The following is a 24,150-nucleotide window of genomic DNA, read 5'->3' as shown; positions in this document are numbered from 1 at the left end:
ACCAGAGTTCTTCATTCCAACACTCTTATTTGACCTGCAACCCCCAACACCAAGGGGAAAGAAAGAATAAATACACACACACACACACACACACACACACACACAGAACTGAATGAATATACATAAATATACACACAGAGATAAAACAAGACAATAAAAGGCCCCTGGTACCTTCCAACTCTTCTAAAGCAGATTCAAAGGGCACTGATGGAGAGGAAAGCAAATTCCAGCTAAGTAGAACTGTATAAAATGATTTAGGAAAAGGCAAAGAAAGTTGGCAAGTTTAAAGAGGACATAACTCAAAAAACAAGAGAACATACAAAATGACCATCGCAGATATGGGAGAAACAAATAAAAACTCGAAAGACGAACAAAATGGTTCAAAGTATGAGTTACAGCTGGGGACATAGCTCAACTGCAAAGCACCTGCGTGACAAGCATGAGGTCATGAGTTTGACTTCCAGTATCCCCCGCCTCAAAAAAAAACAAACCAAAACAAAACAAAAAACCCAAAATGTAAGTTACAAATATACCAAAGATACTTATCCTTCAAAACTGTCTTTCAAAATTGATGGAAAAACAAGGATATTCCAGGACAAAGAATACCTTAAGAGATACAGAAAACATCAAACCAGCACCCCCCCCCCAAAAAAATGACTTAAAAAAAAAAGAATATCCTAGACAGTGGCAATGTAGCTAACAAAGTCAAAGAATTAGATGGAGTGAATATTTTAAGGCAAGAAGTTAAAAAAAGTAAAAGTAAAAGTAATGGAGGCTATCAACAGAAAGAGACCACAATGACAGGAATAAATCAGTACCCTTCAGTCGTAATTCTCAATGTAAATGGCCTCAATTCCCTAATGAAAAGACACACATTGGCAGACTGAAACAAAAACCAAATTCTAACAGTCCATTCCATTCTAAAAACTCATCTAATCTAAAAAGAAACTCAGGCTAAAAATCAAAGGATAGAAAACAACATTTGAGGCACTAGGATCCAGAAAGCAAGCAGTCTTATTTTCACATAAAGTAAACTTAAAGCTAAAACTGATCAGAAAAGGCAAAGAAGGTTAACATTAGTTAAGGGAACAACTCAATAGGAAGAGAAAATAATTGTAAATACATATGCACCAAATATTGGAGCACCTAACTTTATAAAACAAATACTGTTGGACATAAAACATCAATTAAACACCAATCCAGTCATAGTAGGTGACCTTAATAACCCACTGTTACAAAGAGACAAATCAACCAAATAAAAAAAAATCAATAAAGAAATATGACAGCTGAACCACACCCTGAAACAAATCAACTGAACAGATATTGACAGTGTTCTGTTCTTCTTAGCAGCACACAAAACTTTCTCCAAGATAGACTACATACTAGTCCACAGAGCCCGCTCAGAGAAATACAAGACAATCAGAATCACTCCACATATATACTGTCAGAAAATTACATATTCAAACTAGAAATCAATCATAAAGGAAATCACAGAAAATTTGTAAATACCTGCAAACTTAGTTACACACTGTTAAATACTCAACAGATCACAAAGGAAATCAAGGGAGAAATTAAATAATTTCTGTAATCAAATGATAGTGCCAGTACAAGACACCAGCACCTATGGGACACAATAAAAGCAATCCAAGAAGGGAACATTATTGCATTCATTGCTCTCATTAGAGAAACAGAGAAAGCGCAAATCAATAACCTCTTGAAGGTCCTCCAGATACCAGAAAAACAACAACAGTCCAAACCTACTTTAAGAAGGGAAGTCATTATGTTGCCAGGCAAGGTGGCACACACTTGTAATCCCGGCACTTGGCAGGATAAAGCAGGAGGATTATTACGAGTTCAAGATCAACCCAGGCTACATAATGAGCTCAAGACTGGGCTAAACTACACAGTAAGACCCCATCTCAAAAATAAATAAATAAATAAAGAAATAGCTAAGGATATAGCTCAGCAGCACAAGTGTCTATCTGGCAAGTGTGAGGTCATGAGTTCAATTCCCAGTACAGAGAAAGAGAGAGAGAGAAACAATCATGAAGACTGGAATAGAAATTAATGAAATTGAGACAAAAAATTAATGAAATTGAACCTAAAAAAATACAAAGAATCAACAAATCAAAGAGCTGGTTCTTTGAAAGAATAAACCAAATAGATAAACCCATAACCAAACTTAATTAAAAGAAGCAGAGAAAGGTCTCACAAAATGCAGTTAGGAATGAGGAAGGTGCAATCAGTCACCACCAAATTCAGAAAATGGTTAGTAACTACTATGAAAAATTATACTCCAACATATTAGAAAATCTTGAAGAAATGTACAGATTCCTGGACACATATGAATTACTAAAACTGAACCAAGAAGATAAAAGAATTTTGAAGAATTTGAGTTCAGTTATAAGCAGTGAAACTGAAGCAGTAACAAAAAACTACCAACTAAGAAAAGCCCAAGACCTGATGGACTGACTGCTGAATTCTACAACTCCTTCAAGGACACTGCAACACCAATATTCCAAAGTCTTTAATGAAACTGAAAGGGAAAGAGTGCTTCCAAACTCATTTCTGGAAACCAGCATCACTCTGATCCCGAAAACAGATAACGACCCAACTAAAACAGAAAACTGTAAGAAAATCTCTTACTGAACAGAGATACAAAAAATCCTTAGTAAGATATTGGCAAATAGAATGCAACATATCATCAAAAGAATCAATACATAATGACCAAGTAGGCTTCATTCCAGGGATAAAAGGATGATTCAACAGTTGCAAATCAACAAATATAATAAACCACATAAGCATAAGCAAGGGCCAAAACCACATGAGCATATCAAAAAGCTTTTGACAAAATTAACACCTATTCATGATTTAAAACCCCGAGGAAAATAGGTGTAGAAGGACTGTCCCTCAAATTAATAAAGTTTATGACAAACCAACATATTAAATGGGAAGAAGCTGAAATCTTTCTAAAATTAGCGACAAGGACGTCAACTATCATCACAACAGATATGTAACCTAACCATAACCCTTAGATCTTTCAGAGTATTACAAGTCACACAAAAAGGAGCATCATCTTCCTTCTTTTTAATGTGGACTATCAGATCCCCACTTTATGAAGGGAACAGACTGGATCAGCCACATCTTCACACAGTCTGAGTCGCTGACTACACGGTGGCCTGGCTGTTTGTAGGACACTGTGCTGTTCTTCCATTGGTTTGGGAGTAATAAAAAGTCTGAGTATAAATTCTTCTGTATAGTCAAAACAATAAAAGCCAAATTGTGTTTTTTATTTAAAGAGGAAAATTTTTATTTATGTGTTTATTCATTCTACACTGGAAATCTGAATTAACATATATTTTCTACAGCTTTTTGGGCATGAACTTCATTTACAAAATACTTTTTTTTTTTTTGTCTTTTTCCTTTTTATCAGTGCCAGAGATTGAACTCATGACTGCCTGCTTGCAAGGCAGGCACTTATGCCACTGAGCTAAATCCCCAGCCCCTACAAAATACTTTTGAGACAGTAGTAGTATTTGAAATTTTAAAGTGCAGTCGACTAAGAAAAATGATTTCTACATTGTTCAAAGATGTACTTTTGGAAGCAGTTCTGTGGATTTACAGACTAAATCGAGTATAAAAAACATTTAAATATTCAGACAATAGTTTTTCAGCTCCCATTTTCTGGATGATTTAAACTTTTATATGAGCATTTTAAAACTTACTTCAAAACTAAGATCTCGGATCAAGATATCTCCATTTGGTGTTGCTAAAGGAACATGATCAAACCTATAAAAGAAAATAATAGATGATTTTTAAAGCTACTAAGAAGTTCATATAGTTTAACAGCAAATTTATTTAAAAAATGCTGAAAAGTGGCAAAGGACCATATTTGTAGAACTAGATATTTTGTAAAATAGATTTGAATGGCAAATAAGAAATTTGAATGGAACCAAGCATATGAATGGGTGCTTAATAGGACTAATCACTAGAGAAATGCAAATCAAAATGGCAATGATTATCACCTTACGCTAGGTAGGAGGATAAGATAATTATGAAAGAGATAAAAGGTAAATGTTAACAAACTGTGGAGATACTGTTAATAATGTAAAACAACTTAAATGTTCTTCAGCTGATAAAAGGAATAAAAATATAGTGTATGAGTAACCATACACACACTAAAGTATTATTCAGTCTTAAAAAGGATAACCTGTCATTTTTTAGATGAAGGGGACAGAATATGCTAAGAAAATAAACAACACACAGAAAGAAAAACATTGCATGATATTATATATATGTAATATCTAAAACAGTCAAATTCACAGAATCAGACAGTAGGAAGGCGGTTGCCAATGGCTAAGGGAGGGGCAAATGGGGATGATGTTGGTCAAAGGGTATAAGTTTTGGCCATGATGCAGGATAAGTAGGTTCTAAAGACCTAATGTACAGAATGGGGCAACATTTAATGCCTTCTGCACTTGAAATTTCTTAAGATGGATCTTAGATTCTCATTACAACACAAATGAAAACAATGTACAAATGATAGATGATTACCTAGAATGTGGTAATCATTTTATCGTGTGTATACACTCCAAATATCAAACTGTATACTTTAAATACATAAAAATTTTATTTCAATATATCTGAAAGCTATTTTTAAAGATAACTTTATTATCTTTAAAAGATAAATACTAATTGTAAGTCTAAAGAAAAGGATACAATGAAGCTTAATGGTGCGAAAGTTAGCAACTTTCTCTGTACTTACTTTATAATGTTATCAGCATTGATGATTTCTCCAGCACCAGGTATCAAGGGACTGATTTGTAGTCCTTCAGCATCTTAAATGGAAAATAATTGATAAAGTATCATACTGTTCCAGCAAAAACATAAAATTGTGACATCAAACTGTGACATGAATAGTTACCCCTTTCCTGTTGTGAGACCATTGTGCGTTCATATTTGCCTTGATTTAAATCCTTTAGTACTTGCATTAATTCTGTAATCCGAGCAGTAAAACTAAAATTTTAAGAAAAAGAAACTATAATTACAACTCAAAATCATTATTAAAGCTTGCATTTTATATAAAAATTTCAGTTTCTAAACTTATAATCTGGTTTTAATAATGTCACATAAACTATTAACAAGAATATGTTCTCCTTATGTTTCAGTAAGAGAGCAGGAAGATAAGGGTAATAAGGGAAGAAGTTTCAGAGGACTGCCACTTCAAAAAAGTAACTTTTTAGTAATTGGTAAGGCAAGATGGTTACTTGCTGTAAGAATTTAAGGAAGACTTTCATAGACACTATAGAAAGATGACTGCTAGTACATTCTCAGACTCAGAAAGCATGGTTCCTAGGTTCCTGCTTAAGGCACATGAAAGCCAACCATTTTTATATGAGGAAAAACTGCAGAAAATGCATGTAAAAACACATGCTGCCTTCCTATAAATAGGGAGAATTGAAAATATTCTCTTACTCTGGAGAGGGGAAAAAGTTCTTTCTATTCAGTGGAAATTACTACAGCAACAGAGAAAAATCAAAACTGAAGACAAGAGGTTGGAGAATATAAAAATGACATTATGATAAAAAAAAAAGTACTCTGCACACTGAGAATGGGATTTTTTATAAATAACAAACAGAAACCTCCTCCAGGAAACCTTGGAATGTGCAGGGCAGATTTATGGTCCTGATGGCAGTGGTTTCACAGGTGTAAAGCCTATCCACATAGTAAGTTGTACACATTAAATATGTACAATTTTAACACATCAACCACATGTAATAAAGTGATTTAGAAGAAAATGGCTTAAAAAAAGAAATCTTGTCAAGGAACAGATTCACTCCATATCTAGGAACTGCAAAGGCATGAGAAATGTTATTAACAAGTAGGAAGCATGTCAGCATTCTCAAGCAGAAGATTCTTTTCTTATGGTTGACAGCTTCTATCTTGCCGTGAAGATCTTAATTGTCACAGCAGGGAAGAAAAAGAGGAAAAAGCATGAAGATGAATGTTATGGTTTAGATCTATAATGTCCCCACAAAGCCTCATGTGTTCAGACGTTGGGCTTTTGGAAAGTGACCAGATCATGGGTGCACTATACTCATCAGTGGTCCACTGATACATTTACAGCTAATTTGCTATCACAATTTGAACATCTTTCTTCCTTTCCTCATTGGCAGGCCCTTCTATGCCACTTCTGCTTTTGAGGCTGCCAACCAGGGACTGAAACGTTTGAACTATGAGCCAAAATAAACTTCTCCTCCTTTAAATTATAGGTATCAGCTATTTTGTTGCAGCAAGGGAAAGTAACTAAGACAATGGATTACAGACCTACAAGACTCTTAAGTCATCGGATATCCTCATGTAATCAGAAATTTATGATAGTTGTAAAATTTTGGTGAGGTTTTTCTTTATACCCACCCTTTGCATTAGGTTGAAATATTGACTGACATACAGTATTTGCTACAGCTTATGTCTACATGTCTCCCCAAAGCCTTATACAGTCATAAGTGGTGCTTTTTTAGAGCAGGCTAGATACAGAGCATGTGACACTAGGACTGACTTATGGGGACTAAGATTAAGTGTAGGTGCTACCTTCCCTAAATAGCCGAGATAAAATATGAGGGATAAAAAAAGGAATAATTGTTCCTTGCTGTTTTTGCTACGTTCTGCCTACCATAAACTTTTTCTTCTCTGTGATGTCTGTCTGCCATGCCACTCTGCCTCAGAGCTAGTCAATTAGAGACTAAATCCTCTACAAATTGAAAGCTAAATAAATCTTTTCTCCTATAACTCTGAGCATGGGATATTCTTGTCTCAGCAACAAGAAAAGTAACTAAGACTTTATTAACAGAAGTGGGGTTGTTACTGTGACTGTACCTGACTCCGTGGTTTAAAAGCCTTCAGAGCTGGTTTGTGGAAAGGGGAAGAGTTAGAAAAAGTTTATAGAGATACCAGCTAAAAAAAGTAGAGCAAAAACACTTGAGGCTGTACTTGATAGCAGATTTTTGTCAGATCTCACACCAGATAGCTGAAAAATCACAGCCTGTAAAGACCAGGTTTGGGAGATTTCTGGTGAGAAGGAATTCACTGTTTGCTAAGACTCTGGAGGAGATGTGCTATGGGTTGACAGAAAGTTAAGTCTTCATTTTGCTTTTGTTCAGAGACTTTGCCTAAGACTGTAATTAAGGGGGATAGATTAATCTTGCAAAAGAAATTTCAAGACAATCTAATGTTGAGAAACTAGTCAGATTTATATTGAGAACCAAGAACAAAGAATACAACAAAAATGATTCAACATTGTGAGTCTGGCCAAAAAGAAAAAGGCTCTAGTAATGCTGTAGCCTACAAAGACAAAACAAAAGCAAAAGAAAAATTGGCCTCTAAAAAGAGTAGCAAAAACAAAAAGACAAATATTTCAAAAAAAGGCAACAAAAACACAGCCTAAAGACACACAAAAACTAGCAAGATTCCAGCCTTTACAGCTACAGAGCTGCAAAAGTAAAAGACTTTGCTTTAAAAAAGAGAGCCCCCAAAGCATCATGTTCCAGTGATTGCCTAAAGAAATTGTTTCTCAAGATTTAGTTCATAGGCATTCAACTCTTACAGCCAAAAGAAAAAAAGGTCTGGCCACTACTCTAGGTGGCAAATGACCTTGACATCATCCACATAGTACTTGTTTTAGATGCATGCAAAATACAAAAGTTGTGGGGTCAAAAAGGCTTTTACTCAGATTTCAAAAGAAAGCCTGAGAGGCCAGGCAGAGTACCCTTGAAAGAGCAGTGTATAAAGCCATGAGTGTAAAGCCAAAGGTGCAGTACAGACCCTGAAAGTTTAAAAAATCCAAAAACACTGATCAACTATGAAAAACTACAAAGAGAAAACAGATCAAGCCCTCTACAGTTCACATCTTGCTAAACAATGTCTCAGATGCTACAGATAAAACTGTAAGACTTAATATTTGCCCTGCTATATTTTAGACTTGCTATGGTCCCATTCCTTCATACCCGTCTATTTATACCTTTTACAATGTTAGTGTTTATCTTTTGCCATTACACATTAACAGTGTTTAACTTTTCATTTGTACAGCAACTTGTAGCTAAAAGTCTGCTTTGGGGCCAGGGATTTAGCTTGATGACTCATTACTTGCCTGGTTAAGTACAAGGTCATGAGTTTGATCTCCAGTACCAAGAAAAGAAAATCTCATAGGAGACTTTACACAGAATTTTCAACAGTGTTAAAACCGTGAAGACTCTGGCAACTCTTAAGAGACGAACTAAAGGATTTTTACATAAAGAGATGTAGAAGTCTTCAGGAGGCCAGGGGCAGAATGTTATGGCTTGTGTCTATATATCGTCCCAGAGTTTCATGCAGTCATAGATGGACTTTTTTAGAGAAGGCTAGATCTACACTGTGTAAAGTTGGGATTGATTCAGGGTACAATACTAATCAACGGCATTAAGGTTAAGGGTGTGAGTGCTAACCACCCTAAATAGCCTAGATAGGTTATAAGAGGTATAGTTGCTTGTTTCTTTTGACACTTGTCTACCATAAACTGTTTCTCCTCTGTGATGCCTGTCTTTCATGCCACTTTGCTTTACAGCTACCAAATTATAGACTAAAACCTCTAAAATATAAACTAAAAAATCTGTCCCCATTTAGTTTGGGTGTTGGATATTTTGTCTCAACAACAAGAAAAATAATTAAGACATATTCAATTCTGTTTCATGGTCTAAAAACAATGTTATTACAGGTAACACAACTAGATCTACAAATATACCTAAAAAATATCAAATTAATGTTCCATAGTCTTTCATTAAAATCAATTTCACCTGTTAATTGAATTTCTATAAATTAAGAACAGACTAGCATCATGCATCATTTCCAAACTTATCAAATGCCAGCATCCACAAAACAGACACTTGAGAATTACTAATCTAGTATAAGGCTAAAAACAGCTGTCTTCAGGAAACATGAAACATTCACTGGCAGAGAAAAATATTCCTTAATTTTCTATCAAAACCAGTTTCATATGGTAGGAAATGCTACTCTTATTTTAACCTCAATGTGGCAATCATTAAGGATAACATATTTTTAAAAGTTTTTCTCAGTAATTGTTCATTATTACTAATCTTACCCAGCTAATCTAGTCATTTCACGACCAGCCAAAACTATTCGACCCAGAGCTTGAGCCATTCGCAAAAGCATTCTTCCACTTTGATAGTAATCCTTAAATAGAAATAAGTATTAGTTTTCAATTGCATTTCTAAAATTAAAAGTAAGGCTTTTTAAAGTTTTCATTCTATTGTTATTTTTTACCTCTAGAAGCTCTGAATGTGTACTTTTGAGATGTCGAGGATGAGATAAATCTAGGAAAGGACGACTGACGACAACATAACCAACAACTGTGGCAATGTCTAAAACAAACCAGTTAAGATTTAACATGTTATCATTATTTTACTTTTCCCACAAATTTCACTATGCCATCTTTTTAAAACATACTTACATTTGGCAATTATATTATCAATGAAACCCATAGAAAACCGAAACAAAATAAAATTATGTAGGTGCTCCACCTAGCAGAAAACAAAAACAAACAAATAAACAAAATGTATTTTATATATATATAAAATCTATCCTGAGGATGTAACTATATAACTCATTTATTCAAGATTTTGTGAATGTCTATGATATCTGATTATATTGTATGCCACACTTCATTGAACACAATGTTGATTACAAAGCAGATACTAAACCTTCATGAAAGCATTTTTATGCAAACTGAATGAAACCATACAATTTTAACAATATTATACATCCCTGTATGTAATAGTAAACTATTTGTATTCATAATACTACCAGATACATATATCCCAAAACTGATTTTTACAAAATCAAAGCAAAAAGAATAAAGAGATGAGCTAATTAGAATAAAACATTAGTGATCCAAAGAGGGGCATTCAATGCTTTGATAGAGACACTTGGCCTGTTTTCTTTATAAGGATCATAATATTACACTCAATCTGAACAGACTTCTAAAGTAAATCAGTGTCACACAGCCTGAGTCTGTAGCTTTCATCTGAGTATACATTACCTCAGATTTACACATCTAAAAAACGCTTTACATTCTAGAGTTTTAGTCTTCAAATTATCCATTTATCAGATTACTGAAAGGGTTGCAGGTTCTGGTACTGAACTCGACTTTCAAGCTCATCTGCATCTACTCTCCTTTGCTCCCTCTGAGCCCCCAAAATACTGATTTCTCAAACACACTCCTGTCTCAAGGCTCTCCTCTTCTGATCTTTCTGTTAGCAATGCTCTCTCCCTAGCTATTCACAAGAACTCCATCACTTCATGCAGGTTTCTGATTAAATGTCACCTCCTCAAGAAAGGCCATTCTAGTTAAACTAGCTAGGAAACAGTCCGAATCACACTCATCCTGCTTCAGTTTTGGTCAAGGAATTTATTACTATCCGAAATTATACAGAACATCCAATTGGTAACATATTAGCAGTTTTTCCACAAAAATTCAGACTTACTGGGCAGCTCACCCTTAGTACCTTCTGCAACAAGAACAATGTTTGAAATATTTATTCAGACAATACTAGGACAAACCCTTAACTAACAGAGTTTACATTCTGACATAGGAGAATAGCAAACGAACAAGGTAACTATATTCTGCAATTACATGTTTCTAAGGAAACAATGATTAAAATAGGAAGCAACTGTCTTAGACTGTTTAAATAGGCTGGCCAGAGAAGGTAAAGCCTCATGAAGTATTAATATTTGGGCTAAAAATCTGAAGGGTGAGAGTACCCACGTCATGTAAAAAGCAAGCTGATAAATAATACTCCCCAGAAAACTCCTGAAATGCATTTGGACAGGGAGCACGCAAAATCATTCAATTGATCAATAAGTCACACGGCTTTAACTATTTTAAGGCAAAGATTCAATTCTGAAGTAATTTAAAGTGATAGCCTCTTTAACCTTTCTAAATAAGTTAAAATATATATGCAATTCTATAAACTTTCATTAAAATACTAGTTCCTTGAAGGCAAGATTTTTACCCAAAATTATCATTAGCATTCAATGGTGGCAGCCACTGACACCCTAGATGGCAACTCATTATCTTTTGAGTGAATAATGGATAAAGTTACTAGAATTCTAAATTTTCCAAATGGCAAGTGAATGAAGTACAGAATAAAGAAGTTTTTTGTTTTAAATCAGAGGTGAGAAAACTAAGTCCCATAATCCTAGGCTGGCAGTGTCATTTGTGTAAATACACCTTTACTGGGACACAGCCACACCCATTAGTTCATGTATTACACTGTATATGGCTACATCTAAGTAGCTGAGCTGAATAGCTGCAATAGAGACTGTATGAACTGAAAAGCCGAAAATATATACGCACTATACCCCCACTCTATGAAAAAATCTTCACTGCATTTTCATGATTGTTATAGGAATAAACTATGAGAGAAGCACTAAATCTATCACTAAGCTTTCTTAAATAACCACTATAAAAATATACTGATTTACTTCAATCTATCTACTTATAAATGGAAAATCTAATACACTGATGATAGTTTTAAATCTCATTTTAATTAAAAATACAATATAGAATTCTTTTTATTTTTTTATTTCTTTGGTCTTTTTTCCTTTTTATCGGTACCAGGGATCGAACTCATGACTGCCTGCTTGCAAGGCAGGCGCTTATGCCACTGAGCTAAATCCCCAGCCCCTAAAATTCTTGATAGCTATTTAAAAATAAAAATATTCAAGATATGCATATACACATAATTAGATAGAGAGACAAAGAGATAGATAGATTGGCATAGGCCAAAAAGGTCTTTCCATAAATGCATGAGCGTTGTGGTCTTACCAGTTTTCGGAAAACTGAGTGGATTGTCTGCTTTTCTCTTTTATTCCCATTGTAAAAGGCAATTTCTTCACTGTTAAAAAAAAATTAGCAGTTAATTTCAATAATATTTAATTCCAAAAATAAAATACAATATTTGATGATTGAATATTTATTTGTATTTATATTTACATACTGTTACTAAGAGCTTATCCAGTACTATACATCTCAAGCTAGGATCTATACTTGAAATCCTACTCCTAGCCCAGCTTATCAGGACACAGAAGTATACACCTGACAAGAGCACAGGCTGGACAGTGGCCTATAGTGTACGTTGCCTGGCCAGAACAGATATAATGGGCTAATTCTCACAAATTTGAAATAAGACATAGAAAGAAGATGTCATGATATAGATATAAACACAGAGCTGGAACAAACATAGACTAGAAGTTAAAGGACCGACAAATAAGTGAGCACAAAGAACATCTGGGGAAGATTAAGCAGGAATATTCTGATATACAGCCTTTGCAAAGCAGGAGAGCAGGCTAGGTCCTGAGGGCTTCACACAGCCAGCTTCCAGCAGGCCTGTATGCACCGTCACTCTTACCCTTGGAAACCACACTATTGTGGTTTGAATGTGCAGTGACCCCCTAAGCCTCGAGCACTCAAGACAGGGCTGGTGGAAGGTGAGTGGATTATGGGGGCTCTTCAGCTGACTTGCTGTTAGGAGTTAGGGCTTGGTTAGACAGGTGACTGGGGATATGACTTGGAAGGGTCCATCTCCTTCCTCAACTCTTCCCTTCTCTCTATGCTTCCCAGGTGCCATGACGTGACCACCTTTCCTTTGCCATACCTTTCCACTATGCCCTTCCTGCCTTACAATTTGCTGGCTATGAACTGAAACAAGTCAAAACAAACCTCTCCTTTAATTTGTGGGTCCTGGGTACTGTATCTCTGTGAAAAGAAAGTAGCTAAGATACCCTCTATATCCTCACAAAAATCCTCAGTTTTTTGAGTTGTCTTGTGTAGTCACAAGGATTTTAACTAGAAAAATTGGAGGTCTTTGAACAGACAAAAAAAAGTTCAATGTATTAATTTTCTAATTCCACATAACCAGCAAGTCAAGGAGCTAAAAATTAAAATGTCTATCCAACTCCAAAGTTTATAGATTTTCTAACTGGTAAGTACAATGTAAACTATCTGAGCAAAGTATCTCTTACAGTAGGAGAAAGTAAATGTGTATTTGGAAGTCTACAACTCTTCAATAAACATGAAATATTTCTTTACAGTAATTTCTTTCCTTTAAAACTTAGTGAGTTTTATACTCTACTCCAAAGCACACCTATATTTTTTCCATTATAAAAACAAGTCATCCCCTACTTCAGCTCCATCTTCAAATAAAATTAACTTACCACGAAGATACATCATTTTTTATTTTGCTTTGGGTTTTTCTGAGACAGGCTCTCAATATGCAACTCAGGCTAACCTGAAACTGTAATCTTCCTGACTCCGCCTCCCAAGTGACCGGATTGCAGGTGTGCCATCGTGCCCAGTAGATGCACCACTTTTATTTATGCTTTGTGCTTTCCTTAAAATAATTATATAGATTCCCAGATACCTGAATTCCAAGTATAAGAATACCAAGGCATCCAAATTTCATGCTATAAGCCTGTACCTACTTTTAAAAATTTCCTTGTACCATCTGTCCATCTAAGTCTATGGAGGAAGGTGAAACTTCCCCTTCTCCTGAACAGACTCTTTTTAGTCCTAACTAAAAACCTGAAAGGAATGAAAATCCTAGAATGCTAATGGTTGCATATCTAACATCTTTTCTTTCTCAAGTTTTCCCATAAGAACCTACATTTTCTTAAAGATTGTCTATCCTTTCCTGTGCATCTTAATGTTTTATTGATTCTATCCCATTCATAAGATTCTGGTCCCAAATAGTCTTTTGCTGTGATTGCTTTAGGCATAGGTAAGTGGTAATTCTGCCAATGAACTATAAGGGAAATCTTCTGGGAAGGGTTTTTTTTCCCCCTTTCTCTCTCTTAGAGACATACCGGAAGAAATGATCCCTTTTACTTTCTACACTTTTTTGCAATGGAGTAGGGCTAGAGTAACCTGGAACTGCTTTTGTTATCTGGTGATTATAACAATTAACTAGGACAAAAGCAGCATACAAAGGAAGGCAGAGCCAAGAGGAACATCCAACAAAAGCCAGAGTTTGATCCTGCTGGACCTGAAACAGCTCTGTGTTAGGAATTATTATGTTACTCAGTAAATGTCTTGACTGTTGATTCATGTTTTGTTTCTTGCACCTTTCATTTACTGGGCAAACGACCTCTCGGTTTAACTCTTCCTTCTCCTTCTTTAGAGTGCAAAACCCCATATAAAACTGGTGCCATTTTAACAATCCAAGCAAGGGACTGTTAAGAGAGTAATTTCCTAAGTAATTCTGTTAATTCTTATAAAGGAGCCTACAGAGTACTGAGTAAATACTAGGATTTTACTAGGAAAATTCATTGAGTACTTGCTCCACATCCAAAAGAGCTTCCTCACAATGATTCTGTATTATCTATATCGTAAACAAGAAAATTGAGGTTAGGAATAACTTGTTTAAATCACATAATATATAACTGATATGTAGAAGAGGTGATTTTGCAAGTAGTATGGCTAATTCCAAAGCCTACGTTTCTTCTTCCTATTTTAGACTTTAAAGCTATCTGGAAAATAGGTAGAAACACATCAACATAGGCAGAAACATACAGTAAGAGTTAAGATTGAGGACTGCAAATACTCTCAAATTTAAAGTATTTGTGGATAAACTAAGGCAAAATTTTCTTTAAACACATACTGCAAAAAAATTTGATGGTATAATTAAACTGAAATTGAAATAAACAAGAAATTAAGTTGAGATGATATAAAGCACTGAATGAGGGATATGGGATGTTTAACAAGATAAAGTGTTTGAGATATGAAGGGTTACTAGTACTTAAACTAATATAGGGCAGGGATACATCTCAGTGGCACAGCATCTGCCTGGCAAGCGCAAGGTCATGAATTCAATCCCTAGTACCAATAGATAAAAAAAACTAATGTAAGGGAAGGGGGATATTAAAAAAAAGACACAGGACAAAACCTAATGACTAACATCGTAGAATCATTATCTACTTATATATGATTGATGAAAGGATTTTGGCTCAGTTGGGACACTGTAGCCGGTGAAGCTGGGAGTCAGAACCAGGGGGCTCTATCTTGAACTCCATCTTCCCCGCCCCTAGGAATTTACCTGTGGAGCAAAATGAATACCAATGGGCTACCTGTGCATCAATAATGCCCCTTAGCCTCCACCCCAAATCTAAGCTACATGTATGCCCCCACTCAGGCGTGTTCGACAGAGAGATTGCCAGACCCCAGGGGGTCAGGGCATTTCTCCCGCATTCTTAAAATAAAGGTCATTTATATTTCATAATTCTTATCTTTTCAGCCGTGCCACAATTCTATCATATGGTTCCCTGACCAGGAATCCAATTCTATCAGTTGACAACTGTAATGTTTATCTGTGGCTGGTGATTGTAAGATCACATGCTTACTGTGTATCATGTATCTGAAAAAAATGTACCCTGCTGTGTCCCTACACTATGAAAGTGTTATTCAGATTTACTATATGCTGATCTTGTCCCTGTAACACATGGGGTAAGGTACAGGAAGAGACCAGCTGAGACCACCAGGCTTGTATATAAAGGCAACATGGCATGCAATTTATTGTACCTGGGTGCAAAGAAAAAAGACTTTCTGCAGGGAACAAAGAAAAGTGAGTCCCTTTTATAGGGATGGAAAGAAGGCAAAGAACATTGAACGGGAAGATTTTAATAAACATCTGTGGTAAAAGTTCTTTTGCTTTCTTGCACCTCAGTGGCCAAAGTCCTAGAAGGTTTGGTGTAAAGTTTCAGGTGTCTCCAAATGTCCCCAGAACCTGCAAAATTCTTTCTCCTGTCTTATCTGCATGACATCCTGTGCTTGCCCATGACAGCTTCAGTCCTGAGCTGAGCTCTCTGTGGACAGTAGTGCTTCTGCTGTCAACTAGGAGATTCAGGGAGCTTCCAGTCCTCTTCCCAGAAACAAAGGCTAAGACTCTGGCTGGTCTAGACTACACCAAGCAGTGAAACACTTATTTTAGAAATGAGCTTAACCCTCTAAGTCTTAGTACATCCCAAACTCCCAGGGACATGCCAAACGGGATGCCCCCATCTTGCTGCACCACTCTGTAGCTAAGACAGCTTTACTTCTGCTTCCTCTCCATTTGCCATATTCTAAAGTTTTCTGCTAAAAGCCCCATTTCTTTATTCTTCACTAAAGTGAAGGCAAGGCTCTGAAGTGAGGTGGAGAGTCACTCAAACCCCACCCCCAACCAGATGCAACACTTGTATCCTTCACAATATATATTTTCTTTTTCTTTTTTTTTTTTTTGTCTTTTTCCTTTTTATCGGTACCAGGGATCGAACTCAGGACTGCCTGCTTGCAAGGCAGGCGCTTATGCCGCTGAGCTAAATCCCCAGCCCCCACAATATATATTTTCAAAACAAGCAAACACACACATCTTGGGAACAACGTCACTAGCATTTTGAAGTCAATTTAAATGATATCACTATCAATAAAAATGAATTTTCAGTATCGCATTCATTGTCTCCTCCTTACCTGTTTGTGATGAGCCGGGAATTAACGTACCGATATTCACCTTCATACTTTTGCTCTGTGACTGTCATCCTACCAATAGGCCTCCTAAGTCGAGTCAGGAATAGCCCAGAGACAAGCAAGTAGGCCAACATACTCGCTGGGCCCTATTATCATTGACAGAGAAAGATACACAAAATGCAAGGGTATAATAAAGCTCAATGGATGCAAACATACACAATTTCTATAATTAACTTCAATGACTTTTCAGAGAAACTGCTGCTTTGGTTAATTTTTTTCCATTTCTTTCCTGAAAAAATACAAACTAGCCTTTACACTTCTCCTCATCTACTCTTCCAACCACTATAGCTTCTTCCCCAACTCTCCCCATTTATCCACCTAAAAATTTCCATTTACAGTTCTTACTTTTTCTGTGGCACATAACACTCTTCTACTGGAATTCTTTTAGAAATACTCTCATAATTCCATAGTAATTCTTAGATTTCTTTTTTGCTTTTTCTTTGAATATTGACATTCCCTCAGATTCCTTATCTCTCATCCCTTTCCAAACTTATGCCTCTTATAAATCCAAGATAGTATCACCAAATAAGTACCATACATCTCAAGCTCACCTCTCCAGACAACCTTTATCTGCCTTTCCCTGCTTGTACATTTTGGTTCTGGCAACCTACTCTGTAAAACTGACCTCATACCCATTAACGATCCTAAGAAACTCTACCTTTCCAAGGCCTTCCCTTCATTCTTACATACAGCCTGTGCTCTGCCGCAGTGAGACAGTTGTCTTCTGAAAAGAGCATCAGTGAGGTTGTTCTGATGTATGGTGAGCAGGCTGCATGTATAACAAGCACCTATTTACCTCTTTACAGTGCTAGCAAATATCAGCTCTGGTTCCTCCAGGCACTAATACTTCTCTGAAACATCTTTTATTGGCCTTATACTATGTTATCATTGTTTGAATAACTAACTTTCAGCATATTGGCATTCTCTTCCTCAGGAATTCACCTTTTAATCTCTATTATCTAAAATAATATATGTGAAATACAATACATATTTAAGATTTTAAAAAATTAAGCCAAATTCAATGGAATCAACAACTACTAAAAATATCTACAAAGAAATAACTAAATCCACTTATAAGAACTGCAAAATCAGATAACATATAGTACATGGAGACAATTTAAATATAAAAATGTAAGGCATATCAGAGCATAGAAACAAGAAGGATTTTCACTCATTTACATAGTAAAACAAGCTACAAGAATGATTAAACGTTGGCTCACGGGGCAACAAAAGGTTAAAAAGGTAAACAACAGAATTTAAATAAAAATTGTTTTACCCAGTGGTTTGGAAAGCAACAAATACCACTACGTGAATTATTTATTAATCAGCTACAAAACACACACACACATATATATATAAAACAACTACAGTATTATATGGCTGTTATAAATATGTAACATTATCTATTAAATGTTTACAATTAAGATTTCAGTGAGAATACTCAGAAAAAATTTAAAGGTGATTTTTGTCATCACAAATATTAGAGATAGGATGATAAGGCTCAGGGGCTATTCAATAATTTAATATTATTATAAAATATGCTTTAAACCTATACTCATTCTAAATATAGTGTTGGTATTTTAACATTCAAATTTTGTTTCAAAATGGCTGTCTACAAATCTTTTTAGACATTAGTTTGTAAAAGCAAGCGCTACCATGTTCAATGTTTAAGTACTTCTGACAAGAGCCATAAAATAAATTTTTCAAGTATCTGCATTAAGAGGAGGTGAAAAGCAAAATTAGAATATTTTAAAAATCTTCAGTACATACTGTAAAAACATGATACTTTGAGACACAAAAAATTCTTAGCTCATCAAGCTGTTCAAAACACAGTAATACAGCAACTTAAATGATACAATAAAAGTGAACTCACCTGCGCTCCAATTGCACTTGTTAATTTGAAAATATACAAAACTATGTCTAAAAATGGCTGTAAAATAAATATTAAAATATACAGAATTAGACCTATAAAATAGATTGTTTGGGCTAGACTGATAACTCATACATGTTAAATATAAAATGTTATTCAAAGTTTAATACATAATTATGAACCTGTACAGTTCCTACATGGCATGATGTACTACACAAAGATTAATGAATGCAAAAAAATACAGTTCTTTTCTCAGAAAACTTAAAATGGTGATAGTCTGAACAATGTCTAATGACAATTAGGTGGGAGAAACATTATTTTTCACCAATTAAGATAGCTCTACTGACAATTAAGAATTTTAAATTAGCAACATGCAATATAATATAAAGACACTGTGCAAAATTACTCATTGTAACCTCAAATCTGGTATTCACTTTTCTGGTTTATATAATCTTAACTTATAAAATAGCTCTTTCTGCTAAAATATTGCCTGAGTCACTGACTTCATTAAAAAATTGTACAGTGAAATAATCAAACTAATTTTGTGACATAAAAAAGCTAGAACTAGAATGCATTAAGACACAGCTTTTCATGGAGAGACAACTCATCTCGTGTACTATAAGCAGCGCACATTTTATAATGTGCTTCAGGGACTACAAATTGTGTTTGTTCATTATAAATCTATGGCTACATGTTTTGACTACCAGTCACTTTTTTATAGGATAGAAGACTTGGCTTTTGAATTGGCTAGTGCAAAGATCTACTTTTTCTTTCATCTTTTTTTTCTTATATATTAGCAAGCTAGAAATACTTATAAAATTCAAGTACACTTCAAAGTTATTAACAAGCCAGGCCTAGTAAGCCAGGAAGCAGGTGCATCAGGAAGCAGGTGCATAAGTATTATAATTACCAGGCCAGCCTTGTCTCAAATTTTTAAAAAGGGCAAATAATGTAGCTCAGTAGTAGAGTATCTGTCTAACACCCAAAAGACCCTTGATTCAAACCCATTACACACACACACACACACACACACACACAGAGTTACTGACAAAAACATCTCATAATTTAAGTCAGACAAATTGTTTCAAACAGCAAAGACTGAAGAGTACAGTGATATAATTAGTTTGGTAACACTCTTCTCTATTATAGACGCGACAAGACCTGAACAACAGATTTGCGTAAGTGCCAACATAAAAAGAACAAACAACAATTTGTCTTTGAAATTGGCTACAAAATTACATGAACAGTTTTATATGTTCACAACCCCTATCTTCCCCCACACAGAGAACAAACTTGACACACTTAAGGGAAACAGAAAAGAAAGCTGAATTACTGAGCTATGTATAGTTGTCACAGTTCTTAGACTTTGGGATTAGTTAGCAAGGCTTCTGTTAAGAGTTAAGTAGGAAGTTAAAAAGTATCTTAGTAGTAGCCTGCAGGCAAGAAGGGAGTGCCTACAGATACACATTTTTCTAAGAATTTCCTATCTACCTAACTGAAACATTCCTAGTGTTACAATATGACCCAGTCTCTTATATACAGCTTTTTGTCTCAAAACTGGGTCGATTTGGGTCAACTGTGATCAGAGGCAAACTCGCTTCATCAGTCCAGTTTGAGACCAACTCCTACCGCAGACCAGTGGCAGTCATGTGGATCAGAAGGGAAAGTCGAACATCTCAGATGATGATGGAAAGAATGGGAGGTAGACAGTCTTACAGGTGGCTACTACATGTGTCAGTCAATGCAGAAGAAAATGACACTAAAGATGGTGTAATGAGGAGACAACAGCAGGTGTAAGGGTGGTAAGATGAATGAGACAAGAAAGAACTGAAGACATTATCAGGAGATAGAAACCTGGTTTAAGGCCATCAGAATCAAGAGCTTTGGCAATATTCTGAGAAGTAATTAGAAAACTAAAACTTACATCTTGTAAAAATTTTTGACAATTTAAATGATCTATTAGAATTAGAGTTACTGATGCAGAGAAAAGGGTAGGAAGTACTTCATCTATATTTATGGTTATGGAATTGGAAACATAAATTGACAGTCAATTTCTAACAACCATTAGAAGTATACAGGTCAAGAGGAAAACTTACCTTACTAAGATTTGAATATAAATCAACTACACTATTACAAAACTTTTCTACATCTTGTGTAAGCAGCTGATCTGGATTAGCTATTCTGTTGTCCAGATTTCCCATTTTATAGTATGTGAAAGACCTAAAATGGCAATAAGAAAATGATTTTTAAAACAAATGGTGCTAGAAATAAAACAAAAATATTCACATACTACCACTAAGTACAAATATATAGAAACACGAAAGTCTGGAAAACCTAAGGGTTATCCTAACTTATTTTAGAGTGAAGAAACTAGTCCAGAAAAGGATACAATGACAACTAATGGAAGAGTCAAATTATTAAGAGGTCTTTCCCAACATGTTTCTGGGTCTGAGAATCACTTTCTTGAAAAACATATCTATACAATAAACATATCTATACAATGAATAAAAAAATCCATACAATAAAATAGATATAAGTATCTAGACGATAAACATATCTGTTTCTTGAAAAAATCCTGAAGATCACAAATATTACTGTTCAAATTAACTATTTTTAACTTTAGAATAGTTTACCACTTACTGGAGATATTCCTCATAGAGGTATCTAGTCAGCCTCACTCGGAAGCACAATTTGAGCTCATTTAACCCATACTTCAAGAAGTTATTAATAAGAGAGATCTAAAACAAACAAACAAACATCATCAGTTTTGCTTTACTACTACTTAGTAAATTATAATTTACTTCTCTAGCATTTGCTGCAATCCCAAATCCTATAATTTTTATAAATCATGGTATACATTGATAGAATTATGTTCTGCTTTACTCACAATTTATTACATAAAAAGAACAAGCTATATCAAATGCAGTTGACTTTAATTATCCTATATTAAGCTTTACTTTGAACTTCACTTGAGATTATTTTTAAACATATCTTGACATCTTTTATTTAAAAAAGTCAAATCTGTCATCTAACTTAAAGATTTGCTTTCAGAAGTTCGGACATTTATGTTTGTATCTTGATTCCTATTGCCTACACAAGAAAACCTAGACAACAAAATTCTATAGCAGTGTATATACATTTGTTTAAAAAACACCGTGAGTTTTATATCAATTAATAGTTTCCTAAATTTTTAGAATAATCCTTACTATTCTTTAATAATCTTTTCCATCATATTAAAATAAATTTCTTCCATAATTCTGAACTCACATTTATATTTGAAACTCAAACTTAGTGAAAATTTTATCAAGTAGTATTTGCAAAATACCGGTCTTCTGCTGAATCTCAATCTTGGTGCAGCAAGTCCCTGACTTAGGTACATTCAAATTGTGAACATTCACAGATAGGAGTGAACCTCATGTGACAAACATTCCTAGATGTGAACCAACTGCAAAAGTAGAGCACTCTATCTACCTTGGTAAATGTAAAAGTAAAAATTGTTTATAGTATTTGCATATGTTTGGTCTTTTTATGCTTTACATTAAATATCTGTGTCAAAAGTGTATAAGACTCACTTCATTATACTAATTATTTGCCTTACAAACAGAATGAGTTTTCAGAAACGAACTAATTCTTTAGTGTGGTACATACTGTATCTTTGTGGCTTATCTCAATTTATTATTTAGAAAATCTAAAATCTATGTATGTCCACCCTCAAAGTTTATTAAACTAGAATTTCTTACATATTTCCCATTCAACTGGATTTTGTAAACAAGCTTCCCCTTTCAATCCCCAAATTTAGAACACTAAAATTCTTACAAAACCAGTAATATAAAAATGTGAACCAAACTAAGAAAAACACTAATGTTTCACAATGCAAAATTTACCTTTCATAAGCTTAACTTAAGTTTCAATTTACGCTGAAGGGGTTCAAGTTATAACAGATAATAGCCTTCAAGTAACAATTCAAGAAGGATGATTTGCACCCCTGCCTAACCTCCAATCTGGCAATATCTAGAAATGCTTTTGGTTGCTACACAGTGAAAGGGATTACTACTGCCTTCAGAATGCTATTCAACATGGGAGAAAAATCTTGTCTGTATGTTAAAAACAAACAAATGAACAAACCCACATATGTATACAATAAATGGAACAGAGCAAATATAATTAATCTTTTCAGAATAAAGACTTCAAAGTAGGCTACCAATTACAAAACTAAACTCGAAACAAACCTAGCACTGTATCATAAATCTTTAAAGAATTTAATAAGTAAATACCATTGAAGATTATAACAAGATGAAGTAAAATTTTTAAAGAATTAAACTTACGAGAGGCATGGCAGCAATGAAGTTGAATAAATATTTCTTGAAATCTTTTCTGCTACGACCAATGATACCACTGCAAACCACCACATGCAATGTGTTAGTTGCAAAAGAAGCAAAGCGAGAGTCTAAAAAGACATCTGTAAAGTTTTAAAAATTCTCACAAATTTCTAATGAATCAAAAAAAAAAAAGGGAAAAATGATATACAAACATGTCCACAACTTTTGAAATGCTATCACTTTAAAACAGTCTGCTTGAACCTCACTCTGCAAATAACAAAATTAAGAATGATAACTAAGGGCGGGGCATGTAGCTCAGTGGTAGGGACAGTTCTTAGCAAGGTGAGAGCCCGGGGTTAATCCCCACTGCTAGCACAGCAAAAAACAATGATGACTGCCCTTGGTAAAAATGCCCAAAAAAGGGGGAAGAGATCCTTAAACTGCCACAAAAGTTTAGACAATTAAACAATAATTTTATAGCCCTAGAAATAGTTTAGCATCTGATATATCAAAATAGCATTTGTTTTTAAACTCTTGATTCTCACTTATATATTAACTACTGGTAGACAATACACTAGGGAGGGATCAGCATATTTTCACACTAAAGGGTTAAGAATATTCTAGGCTTGTGAGCCATAGGATACCTGTTCGAACCACTCATTTCTGCCACTGTAAATTAAATAAACCAAGCAGTAATCTGTGCTAAACAAAGTTGGCCTAAATAGACCCTCCATGGTGAGACTTCACCTGAGAGGTCCTAGTTTACCAACTCTTGGGCTACATGACAGAGCAGAGAAGACACAGAATAGTTCCACAGAGGCTACAGTTGCGTTGACACGGTTCAACTGAATTGGTGCCTTTTATCTGATTTCAATCTATTTTATATATCTATTTTTAAAATATAAACTGAGAATTCAGAGTAAGGATTCTATTTTTTCTAAAAAGTCTGAAAGCTATTATTTTATCATACAAGTAACAAACCTCTGAGTAGATATTTCTATGATCCAATAGAGGTATAATTTATTTGATCACAGAACTTTTCAATAATTCTTACTAATATTCCCAAATGTCATAAAATGTTTTTTTGAGAAACAGTGAACAGTGATTTAATTTCCCACCAAAAAAGACAAAAAGTGACTGGTATATGACAAGCAATTAATTTTTTAATGAGATAAATAAATTTGGGTTAATCTGAGTTAAACACAGCTAACATCTTTTTTTATTATTATTATTTAAAGAGAAAAAAAAAAGAAAGGAAATAAAATAAAAAAACAAAGCAGTAAAAATATACAAATAATACAGAATTTCAAGGAAAAAAATACAGTAAATATCACTAGTTGATAGGTTACATA

General features: G+C 34.6%; 1 protein-coding gene across 3 annotated transcripts in view; it reads right to left on the bottom strand.

Moving 5' to 3' along the window:
- Abcd3 (ATP binding cassette subfamily D member 3) overlaps positions 1-24,150 on the bottom strand; it is a 75,103-nt gene that overhangs the window by 16,477 nt on the left and 34,476 nt on the right. For 2 of the 3 annotated variants that reach the window (XM_063254560.1, XM_063254566.1), the window contains 12 exons: positions 22,805-22,874; positions 21,120-21,217; positions 20,576-20,699; positions 18,483-18,539; positions 16,553-16,695; positions 11,879-11,948; positions 9,503-9,572; positions 9,316-9,413; positions 9,134-9,225; positions 4,925-5,016; positions 4,766-4,838; positions 3,726-3,789 (listed from right to left, as the gene is read on the bottom strand). In XM_063254560.1, the coding sequence (XP_063110630.1) occupies positions 3,726-3,789; positions 4,766-4,838; positions 4,925-5,016; positions 9,134-9,225; positions 9,316-9,413; positions 9,503-9,572; positions 11,879-11,948; positions 16,553-16,695; positions 18,483-18,539; positions 20,576-20,699; positions 21,120-21,217; positions 22,805-22,874 (1,051 nt within the window). The remainder of the gene's footprint in view (positions 1-3,725; positions 3,790-4,765; positions 4,839-4,924; positions 5,017-9,133; positions 9,226-9,315; positions 9,414-9,502; positions 9,573-11,878; positions 11,949-16,552; positions 16,696-18,482; positions 18,540-20,575; positions 20,700-21,119; positions 21,218-22,804; positions 22,875-24,150) is intronic. The other variant, XM_063254562.1, reaches the window with a different exon arrangement.

The sequence above is a fragment of the Cavia porcellus genome, unplaced genomic scaffold, assembly GCF_034190915.1.
Source record: "Cavia porcellus strain 051 isolate PalLab524CR breed Dunkin Hartley unplaced genomic scaffold, mCavPor4.1 scaffold_1, whole genome shotgun sequence".
NCBI classification, from domain to species: Eukaryota; Metazoa; Chordata; class Mammalia; order Rodentia; family Caviidae; genus Cavia; species Cavia porcellus.
Note: the sequence above shows the minus strand (reverse complement) of the source record. Positions and strands in the feature narration are given on the sequence as shown.